This window comes from Ctenocephalides felis, unplaced genomic scaffold, assembly GCF_003426905.1.
Source record: "Ctenocephalides felis isolate EL2017-DRISC unplaced genomic scaffold, ASM342690v1 CF-g0.4_SCAFFOLD_03571, whole genome shotgun sequence".
NCBI classification, from domain to species: Eukaryota; Metazoa; Arthropoda; class Insecta; order Siphonaptera; family Pulicidae; genus Ctenocephalides; species Ctenocephalides felis.
Window position 1 is genome coordinate 54,538,825 of NW_020539725.1, and position 21,438 is coordinate 54,560,262.

Genomic DNA, 21,438 nt, shown 5'->3' on the forward strand with positions numbered 1-21,438 from the left:
CAAGTTTATTTCCATGGCTTTCTATAAAATATTCCTTGATAACAATTCATATGTGCAATTTTTTGTACGATTCGCATAAACAAATACAATAATATTATTATTATAATTGAATCTGTAGTTATAGAAAAACTGGTTTTATGTGCAAGTGCAGAAATAATTGAATAAATTGATCAATATCTTGTATAAAAGATATTGTATAAAACTATTATTGAATTGATATAACAACTACGCATACTTGTAGAGTATAAATGCAAATATATAATTTACATGACTAAATTTTGGTCTTATTTCTATACCAATTTAAAAAAAATGAAAACAATGTTTCTCAAAGTCTTTTCTTTAATTTTGATGAATCTCTTATTTCTGGGGTTTTGTAAATAGGAATAGAAATATTCTATGCTAAGCTAATTTTCATATTCCTAAGTCTTTTGAATTGACCTATAGTACTAATGTCTTTTAACTTTAACACAATAAAAAAATTGATACACATGATACAACACTAAATAAAAATTGCCGTTAAAATTGTGTTAAATTCTTTCATTCTCATTATAATCAAAATAATTAGATTAAGAAATAAATTAAGTATCTATTACAGACAAAAAGGTACGAACTCTTTTGATTTATATATATATATATATATATATATATATATATACAGGTCCGGATTTAGAAATTTGGCGCCCCGGGGCACTGACAAAAATGCCGCCCCATCCCTGAAATTTTACGAGCTTTCGAACTTTTTTTAAAGCAATCGCGGTGCTTCAGCTGCGAGGGACAAAATATAGAAGCGCGTAAGCGCCGCGTCGCAGTGTAACGGATAAACAATGTTACAGAACTTATATAAATGTAAACAACATTTATACTTATTATTATAATATCTTTAAAATATCTGATAATTTAATGTGCATATGTCTTATGATCACTTTTGTCCGCCAAATGTTTCTTTCTTTATTGGATCATCGAAACCGCTAAACCTGCCTTCCACAAATTTAAGCAGTTATTCTGTAAATTTTTTTGACTGTTATTGGACTTTTTTTCTCAAAAACTAAATTATCATTTTTGGTATTTTGGCCCGTATCTTCAAAACAGTTGGACCTGCCTTGACCAATAACTAATCAGCACGTCTCCTTATCCATAGGAATTGAATCATAAATCGGTTGATCCGTGTTCTCGAAATCGACTTGAATAATTAAAAAATATTAGATTTGTATTGATGGGGAGACGTGCTGATTAGCTTTTGATACAGGCAATTACGAAAAATGGTAATTGAGTTTCGATATTTCTTCTCTGAAACAGCTACGCAGCGCGATTGCTTTGCAAAAAGTTCATAATTTTAGAAAAATTTCAAAACACAAAAAATGTGTTTTAGAAGTATTTTTTTTATTTTTCAATAAAATTTAAAGCTCTTTATAAAATGTAATTTTCAGTACGGGATGTTTCAGTAATTTGTCTTAAGGCACAATGCCATGAGTCACTAGTTTAAATTTTTTTTTTTGACGCTATAAGCTTGGAAGTGCACAAATACGTCATTTTAAGAGGGCTCGAGAACTGAAGAACATATTTTTCTTAAACTTTCGGCTTGTTAACGGATCTCTATATTAGCCAAATTGCCAAAATGGATAACATATTAACCAATTTGATAATTTACGTTCGGAGAGGGGGGCAAGGCAAATTTATAAATTTTAGATATCATTTATTTCAACCCAAATTCTGCATTGAAATGGTATTATGTTTTGTTAATTATATTTCTTGAAATAAAAAATGTTGTTAAAAAAAGTTAATTATATTGTATAGAATTTTTTTCTCACTGTCCAAATTTTGCCGCCCCCCAAAATTTGCCGCCCTGGGCAGTAGCCCCGATTGCCCCTACTGTAAATCCAGCACTGTATATATATATATATATATATATATATATATTATATATATATATATATATATATAGTACTTAATGTATAGTGTTATACCTAATACCTAAAATCTTTGAAAATTACATTCTTCAACATTCTCAATGTGTATGAATAATGAAAAAAATCGGAAATGGTAGTTTACAATAAAATTAAACAATATCTTTAAATTTACTGTACATTGCAAAATTATTAACTTTATTCAAATAAATTTCAATAAATAATGTTTATATAATCCATTGCATGTTAATAAAAAAAAATCAATAAAACAAAAAAATATGTACGTATACATAATCTTTGAAATGTTACAATTATTATGAAATCTTAATTCAATTAAATGATTAAATATCGCATTTCATATCTACAATTAATGCAATACATACTCATTAATCAGTTTTTCTTACGTAATTCTGAATACTACGGTATTCCACTATTAGCAAGTACCCACATATGAAACTTATTCTCACGTATGCAAACATGCGTAGATAGTAATGTATGTATATGTCATCATACTCATAAATTAATTAGTGGGAAGGCTGAGATACTATTTTCAATTTTTTTTCTAAACTATATTAATATTTTATGTACTTGAATAAGAACACACTACCTTTTTCTGGATGGAAGGAATTTCCGACGACGTGTGAAATCTGGCAACAGAAATATGTTAAGGATATTTCTGTTGCCACCAGCAACATTAATTAAACAGCCGATAATTAAAAAAAACATAATCTTACTTGCTTGCATAATCCTTTAAATTTGGTGAAATTTCAAACAGAACTGAAAAATTTTAATCGTAAAATATGGAAGGAATTTCTGACGACGAAAAGACTGCATGAAATCTGCCAACAGAAATATGTTAAGGATATTTCTTTAATTCTAATTAATTAATTTAATTCTAAGGATACTTGTTTAATCCTTCAGTATTCCAACATTTTTGGTGAAATTTCTAACAAAACTGAAAAATTTCAAACATAAATATGGAAGGAATTTCCGACGTTAACAGAAATATGTTAAGGATAATATAAATTATTTTCTTAAAATACAATCAAATTTCACTTGGTTAATCCTTCAATATACCAACGTTTTTGGTGATATTTCTAACAGAACTGAAAAATTTTGATCGTATGGAAAAATATATATGGAAAAATTTCAGACGAAAGAATCCGGTATAAAATCATTTTCCATCGTTGCTAGGAAACAGTTTATAAACAGAAATATGTTAAGGATACTGCCGTAGATAATAGCAAGCTTAAGCGTAAAATATGGCTGTCAATATCATAAAATATTGCTGGGAATATGGTAAAATATGGCTTGTCTTATCGTTGCTATGTAACAAACTGACTGGCAAGAAATCTGGCATAATGACTTATAATTAGAAATATTATAGATGTAATTTTATTAGAAACATCAGTTTAGAGCAATGTTATGGCAAGCCTACGTTACGTTCCATGTCCCATTCAAAATCGTACTGAATACAGTCACAATGCTATATATTTGTGGCATAATAAATATATAGGGTATGCCATCTAACATTTTTCATTTTCTTTTTTTTTCAACGGTCAGCCGAGGCTTTTTTTCATTTTTGAATGAAATTTTATAATCATTATTAACCAAATTAATTTCATTATTAACTGAAAGGATTGTACTTTCAAATAAAAAAAAATTAAGAAAATATTCAGTAGTTTGTAAAAAAAAAATTATTTGGCGGACCCTATATAAACTGCAAGATCACTCGTATGTTACTAAGCATTATTAGAAATATCCAGTTATCATAAGATAGTTTATTGACGTTTGTGCGTTTTCTAGGTTTGGTTTTCCATGTGACAACCACTGACACAGCAACCACGTGGCTTTTGTCAGTTTTCAGTACCATTTTGTACGCAAAAATTAGAACGTAACATAGCCTTGGCATAACTTTAGTCTATTTTACGACAGAATCGGCCCATACATTATGATTAAGAAAAAATGCTGATGAAATAATGACATATAAAAAAATTCTATACAATTCTATACAATTTAATTCTATTACAATTTTTGACTAAAATCTTCGGTTAATACACTGCGAAGGTGTTGTTTCATAAGAGTTGCACACCTAATTTATCAAAATAACGATTCCTAAATAAAAGATCTTTCAAATTTTCCACCAGCCATACCACTATATCTTTCTATAACGCACATAATATTTAGCATGTGCCCGCAAACGTCCTTGCCCGACCACGTGGCCGGCGTGATATTATACAACCGGCCGCGTATATATGAAACACGTGAGTCCCATAATATACAAAGGCCGACCGAGTCAAAATTCTAATAATAATGCAGCACAATAATATAATCGATTGGCAATTCTAAATTTTATTTCACATAAAATGCCGAGAGGCATTTACCTAATTTTAAAACAATGGAAATCGGAAACGATTTGTATTGATCAAATAAATTGTAGCGCTTGGAGGCATGAAATTATAATGGTGCAGGGGTAGAGATAGAGATCAGTAATATATTTTATAATGTGGTTTAATAAAGTAATTTAATTTTATTCTGGTGTATCATTCCGTTTCACAAACTTTTTTTATAAACCGTGATTTAATTTTTGGATAATTAATTTTCCAATTTTTTTAGAGCTTAATTTAGGTACAATGAGAGCACTAAACTTTTATTGATGAGCCAAAACATGATAATGAGTCTAAAGCCAAAACCAAATATTATTAACTTCCCAATGAGAATTTTTATATTTTCGTCAGAAAATCCTACTTGCCAACTTCATGTTCGCTCGACGTTTCAAGTCATTCTGAATCGTTTGAGATCAAATTTTGGTCGTATTTTAGTGTGCCAAAATAAGATTTTACGTCGTACTTCAGTTTTGTGAAACTGATTACCAAAGCTGTTTTTTTTATAATTAGCAGAAAATTACAACAGCTTTCTATTTTTTGATAAAAAAATTTCGAACCGTTTACTCGTAAGAAATTGTTGGAATATTTTTCTTACAATATAGCACTGTAGTAAATACTCAGGGTCTTAACGTACATCTTAAAATATTATAGGCCTACAAAAAGTGGTTGAACTCTAAAAATTCAACTTCAAAGTTATGGTCACAATTTTTATGGCCGATTCTGCCTTAAAATAGACCAATGTTATGGCAAGGCTATGTTTCGTTCCATTTTTCATACAAAATCGTACTGAATACTAGTGAAGAAAGAGACAAGGAAACATATACTTTTGAAATTCTTATATCCATTTTGTAATTTAAATCACCATTATTTATTGAGTGGTATACTCATTGAATATATTGTTAATAAATGTTAGTATTTGACTCTACTTTAAATAATTAAACAAGTAGAGTATTGGATAGTTAGGTTTGAATTAGAAGACACATAAGAAAAAATAATTTTAATAACATTTTCATATATTTTTATGCTCGCTTACTTACTTTTGACTCTTTAAAAGCAATGCGGTCTACAGATCATGTTAATGTAGGGCGCTGACTCAAAGCAATAATGAAAACTTGTTCGAACGAACATACTTCGTCCTTCGCCCTTAGGACCCTATCTCGAAATGAGTATAGCCGCTTCGTAAAAATATTGGTAACGATTATTTCACAATCATTTTTACACAATTAAAAAACATGTGAAAGTTCTATACATTTTGAACAAAGATATAATGAATCATAAATGGGATATATACAAAAAATGATACTTTATTATGATACTTTATCGTTTGTAACTAATAAAATCGACACATGTGATATTTTAGCGCCAATGTTATGTCTCAATACTTCATGAGATCTCGTGGAGTTTTAAACAAGTGGCGTCATTGAAACCAAAACAATGTTGTTATATAAATACAAAAGCAAATACTATCGATCAATTGACGCAATATGCGAATTAGTTTAAAAATAGTTAAGTTTAATTGGGTAATTACTTTTCGACTGGAACAAATTCAAGTGGTTTGTTCAGTAAAGAATCATATTTTGTAACAAGTTATAACATTACTTTATATTGCTCTAAACTGATGTTTCTAATAAAATACATTCTCAAATTTAAAACAAGCAGTGCAAGTACCAGGTAAGTTTCCAGGACTTTACATTTTGGAAACAAAGAACACAAAGTCATTAAACGAATTAAAATTAGAGATACTCAGAGTATCTCTAGTTAGAGTATCATACAATAACATTTACATACTAAAAATGATTGATTTTTTTTTAAATAATAGCATATGTATAAAATTTAATTATTTTGAACAAAAACACGGTAATCCTATACATCATGTTCAATCATATCATATCAGATTTTTTTGAAAAAAAGTTTAAAGCTAGCATTCATTAACATCACATATAAAGACTTTTTATTTTATTCTTTACGATTTAAAAATAACTAGGTGTAAGTGGAATCTTGACTTTAGACATGACATAAACTTACTGACATGTATAAATTATAGACTTAATTAATGGGCCAGTGGTTAGCAACCTTTTAGAAAAGTTCTCGAAAAAAAATGCTGCGCCCCTCTAATTTTTGTAGTAATATAATTTTATGAAAATTTAACTAACATTATAATTCGTTTATCAGACTAAATATTATTATAAAATATTCTACCAAAATATACGACCTATACGACCCTCTTGCAACAACCTGGCGACTACCTGAGGGGTAGTTTTAAACACTTGGCTTAGGTCAAGTATAAAATTTTGTATGTTAAGATTAGGAACTCTATCGCCGAAGTTTTACTAATCTCAATCCATTCGTCAAGTTTTTTGATTAGCTAATAAGCAAGTACATTAGCCCTTCAGGAAGATGATTAATATAAAATGCACGTGCCCATGAAAAAAATACACTAAGACATTTCCCTATTCCCAGACAAATATACGAGAACAAATGTTCTCTAAACCTAGGATGTATTTTCCGTAGAATGTTAAATATAGTGACTGTTTAATGCAAGAGATGTGTACACATCGTTCTTAGACAAAGTCTAACATGGTTATTACATATTCCGAGCTCGAAGCCATATTAATGGGTGTTCTACGAACGTGCTAGTTTCATAATACAATACCAAAGACTCTATTCAAACCTCTAATATATGGTACAAGAGGCGACTGCAATCGACGACTATATACGTTATAACGAATTCCTGAATAAATTAATCATCCAGAAGCATTTCCTCGAAGTTGCACCATATTATGTAAAGTACTTATTCCAGAAGCATTTTCTATGGTAAAGGAATCATCATGGAATGGAGCAATGGTAAGGGAATCAACATTCCCAGATTTCGACATTATAATGCTAAATCTACTTATATTTTGGGTACAAAGTAAATGGGGATGTAAGGCGATTATTAAGGATTATGTACGTCATTAGAAGATATTTAACCAACGAAATGAAAAAGGTAATGATTAGCTGTTGTTTTGGAATTAAGTTCGTGAATGAAATGTAAATGTAAAAATGTAAATTATAGAAATAAAAATTATTGTTTTAGTTTAAAACTTTAAATATTTTGATATTGTGAGACATTTTTTTAATTTACCCAGAATTTAACAAATATGTAGGATTGCAACACAAATTCCCATTAAATTCATATTTCAATTACTGTCGTCGGTCAAAATTAATGAGATCTATTCATAGACCTTAAAACTACATAGGCTGCTAGTCCTCATACATTATCCATTTTATAAAGTATCAGAAGAAGGGAACTGTGACATCACTTGGCGAACGAGCGTTGCCGACAATCGCGGAAAACTTCCAACACTTATTTTGCGCTCGACTTGCAGCTCATGTATTGTAAGGTCTATGACTTTATTAAACGTTTATTTGAATTTTTGGCATACTTTCACTGCTTTCTTGTAATTAGTACTTAAGTAGAAATTACCGTGAGTAAATCTACTTGGACAAAGCCTACATTTTTTATCGAAAATGGACTAGCCATTCAGGATCAGTTCAATGCCATGCACAAGAACATATATATGATTTAAATATGTGCAATAAATATAGATAAAAACATCTTGACCACCAATTATAAGTTGATTTAAGTCTTTCAGATCTAAGGAAAAATTGTGTATAAAAGTTGCAGGCAAGTTTCCAAATTTGATGTCTCTCATTTTTGGATACCTTTCAAACTTAGATTGTGATATCTCCCAAAGAATCATTCCATCAGATCATTTATCATCGTTGTCGTCATTCAAAAATGTCAATCCATTCCTGATTACAAATCGTTCATTTTCTAGATACTTCTAGTTTAGAGTCACTGACTGATCTGAATACAAAGTATATTTATATACATAAGATACGTAATCCGGCGTCGTTTTGGAGTTATGCCATGAGATGCTATGATATGAAATTATTTTCAAACTTACACTTCCTAAATGCCAAAATGTAAGTGTAAAATTTGTTTATTTACGTTTTAGAAAGCGTCAAGGCTTTCCTCTGAATAATTCATTGTAGCCTATTTTAGTGCTTCGCATATGGGTAGGATTCCGTCAGTCTTGGAAATAAATCGATAGCATTTTATCGTTGGTGTTGTTTAATTATAGTCTGTATACGTTCGTCCATAATTTAGACATTTTAAAACTAACTCTAAATAAGCTTCTGACAAAGTTTACATAGATATTTATATATCCAATATATGCAGAATGTTCAGAAATAACAAATAATTTCTAAACTAGAGCAATCAAATGCAACTGCATGACTGCATCTAAATTTAATGGACGTACTATCTCTTAATAATACGTAATATCTCTACGTAAATTAAATACGTAATATTTCTTGTTCCTACGAAAACCGACAATAGACATTACTTTTTGGGGGGAGGCTCTAGAACTCTATAATTCCCACTCTATTAGGTAAATATATTTAATCGCCATACAAAGAGAATAGGTTGCTGGTAAATAAATTAGTATTTGGCTAATTCTTAAACGAACAGTTTATAGAATAAGTGATTCCAAGGAGTTCTGATTCCTGTTGAAGCAAATAAAAAAAATCTCACAAATCCCACATAATAATACCTCATAATCGATGACTGCAAACAAAGCATTAATAATATTTCCTATTAGTTAAGTAGTATGCTGATCTACGAATTTATAGTTGTCGTGTTTTATCAATCAGTAATACTTTTAACTCTATTTATTTCCCAATTTTTCATCGCCTCAGATTCCCACAAAATTAATTTACTTTTCGATTCAACAACGTTTCTTGGCGGGTGATCAAAACGTCCCAGGACCGAAATAATAGAAAAAGTATTTTAGTTTTTCCATAGTATTTTTTGTGATGTCATACAATAGACTATGAAATGAAGTCACTGACATTTTCGTAATTAACTTCGTCTCAAGGATCTGGTGTGTTACTGAAATATAAATAAATCTGTATTTACGATAAATGAGGTGGATAAATGAACCTAGAGACGTGTATATTTGTCATTGGAAGCAGAGTTTTCTTAGGTCAATTATGACGTATAATGACGTGAATGCTGGGTGATAAATAAATTAGACATTAATGTGAAATAAAATGTGATGTTTCAGACATATCTATGTTGTATAGGTAGATAAACTTAAATTATAACGACCAAGTTAAAAAAAAATCTAACGTCTAACGAAGAATGCTGATGTACCATGTCGTCTACTTTAGCACATAATTTTTTTTTTCAATCTGGAGTATACTGATAATTTAATTTTTTTTATCATTTTGATATATAGTTTCAAATAAAAATGAACATCATTACTGCTTGATACCATCAATCTTCCATCCAAGACGTATTTTAGTATCGGAAAATTTTAGCTTTGTATATGACATTTGCAATATTAACTAAACAAATTTGACAATCATTAAATTAAATAAATGACAATAATTGCTGAAAATAAATAGCATTTTTAAAGTTTACATTCTTATGACAACATCTGGTCGTTTAATTAGCATCAATTAGAAAAAGTAAATAATTTTTTTTAAATTGCCGCATATGATATTATTGATGAGTAAATATACGATGTAAAGTGTTATTTTTATTTCTGACATTGATCATGGTGAAAATTAAAATAATTAATAAAAATTTTGCTAAATTAATAATATTACTGTTTTATATTTATTCTCAAATGGTTTATTCGACTTTATTAATAATCGAATCAGGAAAGTTTAATGCAAGATATTTTTTATTACCATTAAACACCACAGAGCTCAATAGGTTATTTTGAACTAAAAATATTTTTTTAAATTTACCATTGAAAGAATTTTTTCAAAACACTTAAACAACTACATGTTCTTCAAATTGTGTTTGCTATTGCATATCATAACATAGTATTTTACCAAGAGAGCAACCCAATGGTCAACCAATATTTATTTTTACTCATAGTGTTGGCTTATGTGTTGCAGCAATGCTCAAGAAAGGAAATTTTTACTTAAGTTTATATTTGAAATCTATAACTTCAAGTAAAAAATTGATATCACACTGCTTGATATCGAGCTGGCATTGAACCAGGTACTAGTTTGAGCTATGCCATGTTCTTAACCATTACACCAAAAATTGATATCACACTGCTTGATATCGAGCTGGCATTGAACCAGGTACTAGTTTGAGCTATGCCATGTTCTTAACCATTACACCAATGGCGGTGTTATAGAAGAAATTTAGTATTAAAATAAATTTCTTACACTCTGAGATGAGTAATTGATGATATTATAAGTAATTGGTAAATTTATTTAACATAATGGAAATTTATCTGATGTTCTGCCAACTATATTTTAAAATTAATTTGTATTATCCATTGAGTCCAACATAACTAGACAAAAGACCTAGTCTAGTATATGTAAATTCATTCCTTCACTATACAAAAAAAAAATTGGCTGTAAGTATGATGCAGCAATGCCCCCAAAAAGATCTTATTTGAGTTTTAAGATCTGAAGTGAAAATCTGGTATAATACTGCTTGATACTGCTGTAGGGATACATGGTTAAAAATGGTTTCCTATGAAAATAATTCTATTATTGTATGATTATTTCCTATAATAATCTTAAATTTTGTTCTTTTGTCCATCATACAAATTTAGTATTACATTGTTGCAATTTTTACATGCATTATTTACTAATTCAAATACCATTTCAAAATGTTACAACAATTTAACATTGCGTCAGTAATTAAAATAAACACTTCAAAATTCAATAACTAATTATGCATACAAGTTGCTTATTTACAATATTTTAAATGTATTTCGAATGCATTCTAAATAAATCAATCGACTATGACGTTTATGTGGTGCGTACATGAAAATAAACGATTATGTATATTAATAAAGTATAAATAATTCGTTCATTAGAAACCATTATGATAAAATATGCAAGGTGAGCCTTGAAAAGAAAACAAAATATTTTTGCTAGAGTATAATTTGACAAGTATTTTTTTGAAATTTTTTAAATGTTATAATATTGTTTATTCAAAATACAACAAAAAAATTCTTTGTATAATTGGAATAGTTTTTGAAAAAAATATTTAATTTGATGCTGATAAGGATTTTGGGAGAATAGATATATATTTGAGTAAGTTTATGTTGAGATTTTAAATATATAATTTTAATAACATGCAAGGTGTCCCAGAATTAAACGTCAAAGAACGGAGTTATAGTATAGATTTATAAATGACATTTATACTATGATGCTTGATTTGATCTATGAATTTTAATTTTTTTATCTATTCTGAAATCAAAATTCATTAATTTATAAATTAATGTATGATCTATAATTTTGTAATTTAAAAATGATTATAAATATTATAATTGTTTTTTTTTATAAAAACCACAAAACTGCTCGTTACGTCTCTAACAAAATGGCTAACAATTTCATATGTGCAAATTAATCATTTTTTGACTTAATTTGTGTGTTAAAATCAGCCAATTCGCTTGTTTTAAGTCAACAAAATTGCTTAAAATTAAATTGTTTGAAGTAAAAATCTAATAAAAAACAATATTCAAAACACTCCGTGGGTACTTGTTATAATTATCTAAAAAAAATCCTATGCGTGAGGTGGAACAAAAAATGTAAGTGAACTGATAAAAATACTTGAGATGATATTTTTATCACGTTACATAATTTGGTTTCTCTTGAACATATTGTCTAAGGTTATTGTTGGGTATCTCTTGGAAAATGCAAGTTTAAATCTTCAAGTTAACTTAAATACAGATATTGATACTAGAGATTCATTTTGTTCTTTGCTTGGAAATGGCAATACTACCTGTCTTTTATAAATTTAACTGCAATTCTATCTGTTTTCGATGTTAATTGTTTCTAAAATCTTATGAAACGGAAAAAACAGATTATAAATTACTATTCAACTAATACCAAAAATAAATCTAATTAGTCGTGTCTAATGTTGGTTAAATTTCAAAATATTTTATATGAAAACCTACCACGCACAGGTACCAAAAATAAATAATTACCGTCATTGTATTATTTCTGTTCCTCCAACAAATGCATGTATAAATTAATAGGTAGTAACCAAATTAACAAATTATTACGATTATAAATTTATTTTGTAAAATTTGGCAAAACTAAAATTTTATTAATCAGACACCTGCTGCATTTAAATTCCAATTTAACTTTGCCAAATGTAAATATGCACATTTAGATATTTTATGATCTGGTTTAAACAAACTAAATGCAATTAGCTACATTGTTTCAACAAGATAAACGAGTCTAGTTTTGGCAAACAATGAATAAAATGGTAGGAAGATAGAAATATTCGAAGGAAAATAAATTAGAAATTTGTTAGAAGATATATTTAGATTTATTTTGATTAATGGGTACAGGTAAACTACTTTAACTGATTTCAGTATGTAAGGTCAACATCAAGTTGGGAAATTTGCCTTAAGGGGGCGTGCATTAATCACGAGAGACTTTTAAGGGGAGGAAAGGGAGCTAGATAAAAAATCCTGAAAAATCACGTGGAAGGGGAAGGGCTCTAGTAGATATCACGTGTATTTATTTCTGACCTAAATTTTCAAAAAGAAAAAAATTGCTATTTTTTCGTAAATTCGAAAAATTCGTTCAAAAAAATTTAACTAAAAATACACGTGATGTTTGCTGGACAGCTCCAAAAATTCCTAAAAAATCGATCATGTGATCAATGAACGCCTTCTAAGGTGCAATGCCACACATGACAAGGTTTTGCTTATTTTGACGTTCAACATATCATCATAGTTTTGTAAATAAATAGCATTATTAATTCCAGATAACACTCCAAAAGTCCAAATAATTCACCAAAATGCAGTTTTTGGACATGACCCTAGAGCCGACGATGGAGGCGCGAATCAAGCAAAGATACGCGATGCAAGTGATGCAACTTGTTAACAAACTGCATTTTACACCAGAAGAATTGGACGTGCTCGTTATTATTTACCATAAAATAGTCAAAAGCAAAGAAGGCATTGATAAGAGCAATGAGATGCACAAGAATCAATTTAGACAGGTAGTATAAAAAAGAGTTACAGTTTGGCCACCAATTAGTTCTACTCCTGATAGTCCAGTCATTTAAGCTTAAATTAGGTAAGAATCTCGGAATTGGAGACACCCAGCTATAAATCTGTAAATACTTGTATTTTGCACCCTAAAAGTTATCTCAAAACCTACATATGGTAGGATGTACGCAACATATGTAAGTTCTGAGACAACTTTAGGGTGCAAAATACAAGTATTTACAGACTTACAGCTGGGTATCTCGAATTCCGAGGTGAACTTACTATAATGACTGGACTATGATATCAAAGTATATATAGTAGGATAAATGCTGGGTACGGTTGTGACAGTCGTCATGCCAAAGCAATACCGATTTTGATAGAAGGAAAAAGATGGAGTATGTTTGTTCGAACAAGTTTCCATTGCTAATGCTTAAATTACTATCCAATTTACTTTTCATCCTGATAACTGGTATATCAACAAAATTATTGCTGATCCAAAAAGTGGCACGACCGTACCCTGTCTATTCTATTGCTTATAATAAAATATGTGAGGATGCATCCATTAATCAATGAGGCTTTTAGGGGTAAAGGGGGGGGGGGGTGTTGACAAAAAATCATGCGTAGGGGAGGAAGAAAAATAACTTTTGAAAAAAATCCAAACATTTACAAAAAAATCAAATTTTACGATTCGAAAAATTCGTTCGAAAAGTTTTACGTAATGTTTGGTGTTGTTTGTTGAGAGAGGGGGAAGGGTTAATTTCAAATATCACCACGTATTACCAAGGGGTAGAAAGAACCAAAAATCCCTAGAAACTCATTCACGTGATTAATGGACGCCCCCTAAGGAAGTCTAATATCGAACCCATGCTCTGGCACATAGTTGGCCTTTGTTCGAGAATAAATTTCACTCTTATTTTTTGTTCTAGTTTATGTACTGTGTCTGCGATATGACCGACGATTTGCTAACAGAACGAATATTCGCAACGCTCGACAAAACTTTGAGCAACTACACGTCCTTTGAAACTTTTGCCAGTGCTTTGTCCCTTTGGCTTCGAGGAACCAGAGACGAAAAAATCAACTATTGCTTCTCAGTGTACGACACTTTGGGTGACGGATTTATACGCCGAGAAACTCTCTTTGCCTTGCTCAGGGATAGTATCATAAAACCGTCGGATGATGAAGCAGATGAAGGGGTTAGTAGAAATATTTATTATTTTATAATAATTCTACTCCTGGTAAATTCTATAATGGACGTTTCTACTAACATCAAATCATGACACAAAATGCAAACACATTCAGACAATCATAAAAGCCACTTGGAGGATCATCCAAGTCCACTTGCTAAAAAACTCCTTATTACCATGTTACATTAAATTTAATTTGCCACTTTGCAAAATCTCTGATAATGACAACGAATTTCAATTTGCTAATATACACTGAACTTGGTGCATACCATCCTCATAAACTATATTAGAAATTATTCCAGTTATATAACTTCCCAAAAATAAAACCGAATACCTAATTAAATTCACTGCTGCCTCTAATTACCGAGTTCTGACAATATTATTTTAATCCGTCCAAACTTGATAATTAAAATGGCCCTGGAACGCAGTTGCAGAGATAAAATATAATTCTGTAAACCGATTTGCTTTAATAATACACTGTGTTCTAAAACCAAAATTGTATTTATCTCTCTGTGACATAGGCCTATTAAATTTCACAGTAGAGACAGCCGTGCTCATGACGAGCAGGAAATATTCTATTTCAGTCGCGACATCTCATATTGTACAACATGGGTAATTAAACTTAATGTGTATTTTGAAAATTAATAAATCCAACAAGAGTAACTTCCATACAAAAGCAAATAAATTGGGATCAAGTGATACGAGATATCATGTTTCTAAGATTTCTTGAAAATTGTAATCCAACGGCAATTTATATTTGTATTTTAAAATGTGACCCTGAATTCAATTTTATGGTAATAAAACAAAATTTGGTGCTTTCTTATTGACTGCAAAATTGCTATTGTATTGAAGAACTTTTCTCAATATCGTCATAACTTCACTCAATACCATTTTCACTCAAAAATACAAATCAGAATATGTTACCAAGTTAGAACAACCCTTCCCACAATTACTACACAATATTAAAAAAAAATCGTCATTACTGAGTTGACCAACAGTTTGCATTAAAACAACCATTGTAAATAATCTTAACAGCTTACAGAATAGCAACATTCTGATTGCTGTTTCCAAAATAAAATTTGAAAAAAAAAACTTAAATGTAGATATGTGATGCAGATGCATATGAAGAGAACCCACAAATCAGAATTGATCCAAAAACTTTCATTCTGTAGAACTTTATTTGAAAATTACCATCTACTAGTCTACCTTGAAAGTTGATAATTTTCAGAATATGTTTTCTTTATAGATTTTTTTAATTTATTCTAGGTTCGTGATTTGGTAGACATAATAATGAAGAGAATGGATCTGGATCGTGATGGATTTATTTCGTTCGATGACTACAAATCGTCAGTTTATCGATCACCTTTATTAATGCAGGTAATTTTGATACTAATCTGAGATAAACTGAATTGTTTTATATATAATCTATCAAAATTTTCCAGGTAATGGGTGAATGCATTCCAAAACGAAATGCCTTGTTTGCTTTCGTATCAAGTTGCTTCGAAAACAGAGGAGAAATGTAAATTTGAGATGAACTTACAAAATCGATCTTCGATAACAGCTTCAGTAAACAATTTTTAAAATAAGATAATAGAAAATAAGAAAATAGATTGTCAATAAAACTTTCTTTGGATAAATTTTTAATTTTTATCCTAATTAAATAATTTATTTAAATGTAACTTGGCATATGACTAGAGAGAGAAGTGACAATCAATTAACTAAAACATTTTCTTGGAAATTGTTCAGAGTTCAGATTTAGTCGTTTTGATAAACAACTAAACTGATCAACAATTCATATTAATAAGCATTTATTACTCTTAGCATATAATATCTCGTAAATATTAGATATTAAAGTTGCTAAAATAACAAGAAAATGTAATAAAGATCTCACAAATCGACAAGATTAGAAATTTATATTGTTTTTGCCAATTCTACGCGTATTTCGAATGTAATATATCATATTTCTATCAGGATTAAACTCAAAACAAATGAAACTTAATTTTAACCAAAAAAATAGCATTAGGTTTTACAAAAATATTATGATTAAAATAGTAAATTTTGCTTCATAATATCCGCTTGCTTTCCAAAACTTTTCGTAATTATACTCGTATGTAAAATTATTGCAACAAAATAAATGTAAATTAACAATAACAAAAATGAATGAATAATGTGAAAATAAATGCAAATTCCTCAATTCCAAAAAAAAATCAATAAATTGTAATTATTTTTAACATTTACAGCAAAACACTTCTAAGGTAATTAATAGTTTAGTATGTATAATTAAATATCCAATTTTCCACAGCAAGCCGATAAAACTAATTTAAAAAGTTCAAAGTTTATTTCGATTATAGCAGGTCGCAATTGTGTTGATTAGTTTTTGGTAAAAGTTGCATAATTAATAGTTAAAAAAACTATCAATTTAAAAAAAATCAATCATTGGTGATCAACTGCATTGATAGGAAATGCCACCTGCCTTAATATGTTATAAAGCCGATACCTATTGGTAAGGATCAATGATAACATTCAATGCCAACTTAAATTTCAAAATCATCAACCAGCATTTCATATGGTTTGAAAATAATATGTATACGACAAAACAAAGTTAGCAGTAAACTTTTTCTTAAAGCAAAATTTTAATCATCCATAACAGTTTTAATTCTCATTAAAATCGCCTATAATTTTGCACCTAACAAAAAAATTCTTCAAATTTCTAAGTCTGTTATGATAATGGTAGCAAATTTATTACTAAATTAATAGGTTTGAAATTATCTACGCACGTATCCATAAATCTCGAATGCAATATCATAAATTATATCATTGTCAGATCCTGAGAGCAAGTTGCCAAGATTTTTGTCTTTGCAGATGAGACAGATCCGTGTATATAAATATACCTTACCGGATCGCAGATATACGCAAGTCGAACGAACTAAAGCAGGCATGCCAAAATCCTTGAAAATGGCTAATGGAGATCAATTTTAATGGTAATATATTATATTGGTATATTTTGTTTCCAGAAAATAAGAGGGTTTCAAACCGGTTTTCCATTTTCAAACCATCAACCCACATCAATCTACATATCAGCAAAATATGACTGGCAATGTTTTATACGATGTGCAGCATTGTAGTCGAAACAAATTTCACATTTTTAATTCGTGCAAAACTATTTTTACCACTTTTTTTTCTTTTAGAACAGAGTTTTTTACAAGAGAGTATGACTTGTTCTGATGATACTTCTCGACTAAGTGGCTATTTAGAAGGCAGACCAATGGTTGTCTAATTCACTTGATATAATTTTTATCAAAAGCCAGCTTCTTGGTTATCATTTTTCTAATGATGATGATATATTTTAACTTATTGCAACAATACTATAGGGTCTAGAATAGACAGATTTTTAATTCGTGCAAAACAATTTTTACCACTTTTTTGTTCTTTGAGCAGCAAGCAGAACCGAGTTGGATGACCTGTTCTGATGATACTTCTCAACTAAGTGGCTATTTAGAAGGCGAACCAATGGTTGTCCTATCTACTTGATATAATTTTTATCAAAAACCAACTTCTTGGTTATCATTTTTCTAATAATGATGATATGTTTTAACATATTGTGACAATACCGAGAAGGACTATTTTAACTTGGATACTACATATTTTCATGTCAATTTTAAAGTAAAAATGAATTTGGCAACTGCTTGATACCAAGAAGTCCAAAATTCACATTTTTCCCTAGGATACCAACCACCACGATGATCTAAAATAACTATCACTTTCAGCTGTATGATAAGAAATATAATTTTTTAAGAAGATTCATTAATAAGTAACTAGTGAACAAAATAATAAGTAATTTCTGGCATTGATATGATATCTGTTTATTATATTGTTTATACTATTTGGAATAAAATATTATATTTGATTTTGATATTTGGAAGAAATGTACCTATACCTACTTTATTATGAAATAAATTTCAATATATGGTGCGAAACTTTAGCAGTTATTTGATGCCAAAAAGAGCTCGATAAAGGTCTATTTTAAATATTAGCTCAGTACTCATATAGAACTCATAAATATTTGGAATTGTTATATAAAAAGACAGGGTAGTATAAATATATGGCTTTAATATTGTCTTTATTTTTATACTCTCACACATTATTCCTGTCATAACCTTACCATTTATGAAATAAGTTGGAAATTTAGTATGAATTTTACATATTTTATGGTCTATTCCAACTTGGATTAGACCATAAAATATGTAAAATTTACTTTGACCCCATAAAGCACATAAAATAATTGCACTCTTGCAAAAATCTAGTTTTCTTACCAAAATAACTAAAATTGTGAAATCGCACATGTATCAAAAAAACTTCAAAAAATTGGTCGTATCTAATTGTTAAATCGGTTTATGAGAATAAAACTTCTCAGGTGCAACTTAGAGTTTCTAATCTCGAAAAAAATGTTAAAGATTAAATTAAAAACAAAATACGGTAAAATCTATCTTAGAATGAAATATATTGAAAAAAACTTCAAAGTTGGAACTCCAAAGAACATACAGAATTTATGATTCTTTTGGAGTTCAATACAGGAAATGTGGATTAAGCCAAAATTTTGCATGAATAAAGTAGCATAATTATTTTTTTTTGCATAGTTTTATTGTCAATCAAAATAAAATACTTTTTTTAAGACAATATGATGTTGGTGTTAATGCATTTAAGAGATTATCTCCTATGACATATCTCTCTTTCTTTTCATTATTGACATTTTATTAAGATCGTATGGCCATTTTTTTTTCAATCTTCGTGTGGGATATTCCTCGCTTAACTCTTTTAAATAAATGTTTGGGTGACATGGTAGTTTTTCGTGGTATTTTTTGCTCCTTTCTTTTATCATCTCATTAATAGTTTTTATTTTTAGGTCTTTATGTGGGGTGTCATTTGTAACATACCAGGGTGCGTTCACAATGCATCTTAAAATTTTCGATTGCGCTACTTGTATTTTTTATATTTGAATTGCTTGCGCACGCCCATAGCTCAATGCCGTATGTCCAGATTGGGATAATTATTGTTTTATATAAAAGGAGTTTGTTTTCATAGCACATATTTGAACTCCTGCCAATTAGCAAATACAACTCTTTGAACTTCTTCTCCATCTGTTTTCTTTTCATTTTGATGTGCGTTGACCAGCTTAACTTTCTATCGAGATGAATCCCAAGGTATTTTACACTCTCATATTTCGGTATTTCTATGTTGGCATAAATTTAAATAAAATAAAACAAGCGACAGAACAATATTGCTATCTAATAAATGAAACAGAAATTATACTATTGCATGACCGCATGACTAATATTGTGATAAACATTTTCATGGTGAAAATGATTTAAGAATTTCTTTATAGATCAAAGTATAATATAAATTTAAAATACCTAAGTCAGAAAATTTAACAAAATCAGTGGATATTGTGGAGAAAATTAAATGCTACGAGATCTCTAAGAAGAATTTGGAGATCTCTGAATGACAACAAATCGACTAGCATGCCAAGTATGTCGTCGTCTAACTTTAAGATCGTCTCGACGCCTCCTGATTTTATGGCTCAAAAATAAACTCGACGCACAAGAATTTCAAACGAAGGCACGCATGACAAATATTGCAATGGTCTGCTCTCTGCCGGCACGCTCCTTGTCATATGACAACCGTTTAAAAATACATACTTATTCTTATATATGAATGCTTAATGTAATTATATCGTCAGCCAAGATCACCTAACACACGGATGTAAAAAAACATAGGAGTTTTGGGACCAAAACACTTTGGTAGTGGGAATAAATGAAGTTTTGTTTTGGAGACAGGGTCATTAAGGCTGATAAGTTAACCTGGGGATTATTTCGATTGCCATTAGGGAAATTGATCGACCAGTAGATGGATTCCTCGTTTTTTTCTGGAAATCAACTTCAAGATTATGATAAACCTGTAGGCAAACATACATATAATATATTTATTTATTTATTTACACTACATGTAATGTACATGTAATATTGTCACAATACAAGTGATGAGTGAAAAGTGAATTGTATTCGATAATGGGTCTGGGTTTATACCCTAACCTTAACAACGTGGATTTTTTTTATTGTCATGATACCATTGGTTGCCATTCCTATGGTGGTTAATTGGAGGGTCGCTACAAATCATTTGATTTTTATAATATTTCTTTAATCTCATACATATATTCAAAATAATCAATAAAAATATGCTAGTTAATACAAAAGTGTTCCAAAAATATAGTTAGAAAGACTCAAACATTTTTCACATATAATAAAATTATTATAATACAAAAGACGAAATATTGTGGTAAATCGGTCAGATCGTCCTAATGGCAATAGTCTAGCTTTCTGATCTCAAAATTCTGGGTTTAAACCTGATATCAAGCAGTGATATCCGGGCCCATTTGCGAATATAGATCAAAATATAGTGCCAAGTGGTAAGGTATGAAATATATCATTACTGTAAGAACGAACAACCACCGGGTTGTTTCCTAATATAATCTACATCGAATGGATAGGACAACCATTGCCACGAGACATATAGTCAAGGAAAAGTATCATCACCAGGATTATCAGGATATTAGTTCTGATTGCTATACACAAAAAACAATAAAAAAATAAAGTCTCTCGGATTTCAACTGACAACTCGTGAACTTGCCAAAATGCAATCAAGCGCCGAAAAATTTATTTGGATTTTTTTTTTAAATGTGTTGCCAAGTCTTATGTTTACTAGAAAACAAGAGTTGTTTTTACTTTAAATGTTCATTTTCTGAAAAATTTTCCTGAATGAATTTATCATATTATTGCCCATTTTCCTAGCATAACCCTATAGCTGAATTTCAATTGGCCAAATATTGAAATAGAACTTTCACACATGTTTTTATATTAATAAAATATGGAATATTGTA

General features: G+C 29.5%; 1 protein-coding gene across 1 annotated transcript; it reads left to right on the top strand.

The window, feature by feature from the left end:
* The first annotated feature begins 13,142 nt into the window (after positions 1 to 13,142).
* LOC113386289 (EF-hand calcium-binding domain-containing protein 1-like) lies at positions 13,143 to 15,902 on the top strand. Its single transcript, XM_026624078.1, has 3 exons — positions 13,143 to 13,331; positions 14,247 to 14,513; positions 15,771 to 15,902. Exons 1-3 carry the CDS (start codon positions 13,143 to 13,145, stop codon positions 15,900 to 15,902), a joined length of 588 nt encoding a protein of 195 aa, XP_026479863.1.
* The last annotated feature ends 5,536 nt before the right edge of the window (positions 15,903 to 21,438 follow it).

Bases quoted from the DNA above. Each gene is read 5' to 3' on its own strand.
- LOC113386289 (XM_026624078.1), top strand. From the start codon at position 13,143: ATGACCCTAGAGCCGACGATGGAGGCGCGAATCAAGCAAAGATACGCG. The intron at 13,332-14,246 runs GTAGTATAAAAA...TTTTTGTTCTAG, and splicing joins ACAAGAATCAATTTAGACAG to TTTATGTACTGTGTCTGCGA. The intron at 14,514-15,770 runs GTTAGTAGAAAT...AATTTATTCTAG, and splicing joins ATGATGAAGCAGATGAAGGG to GTTCGTGATTTGGTAGACAT.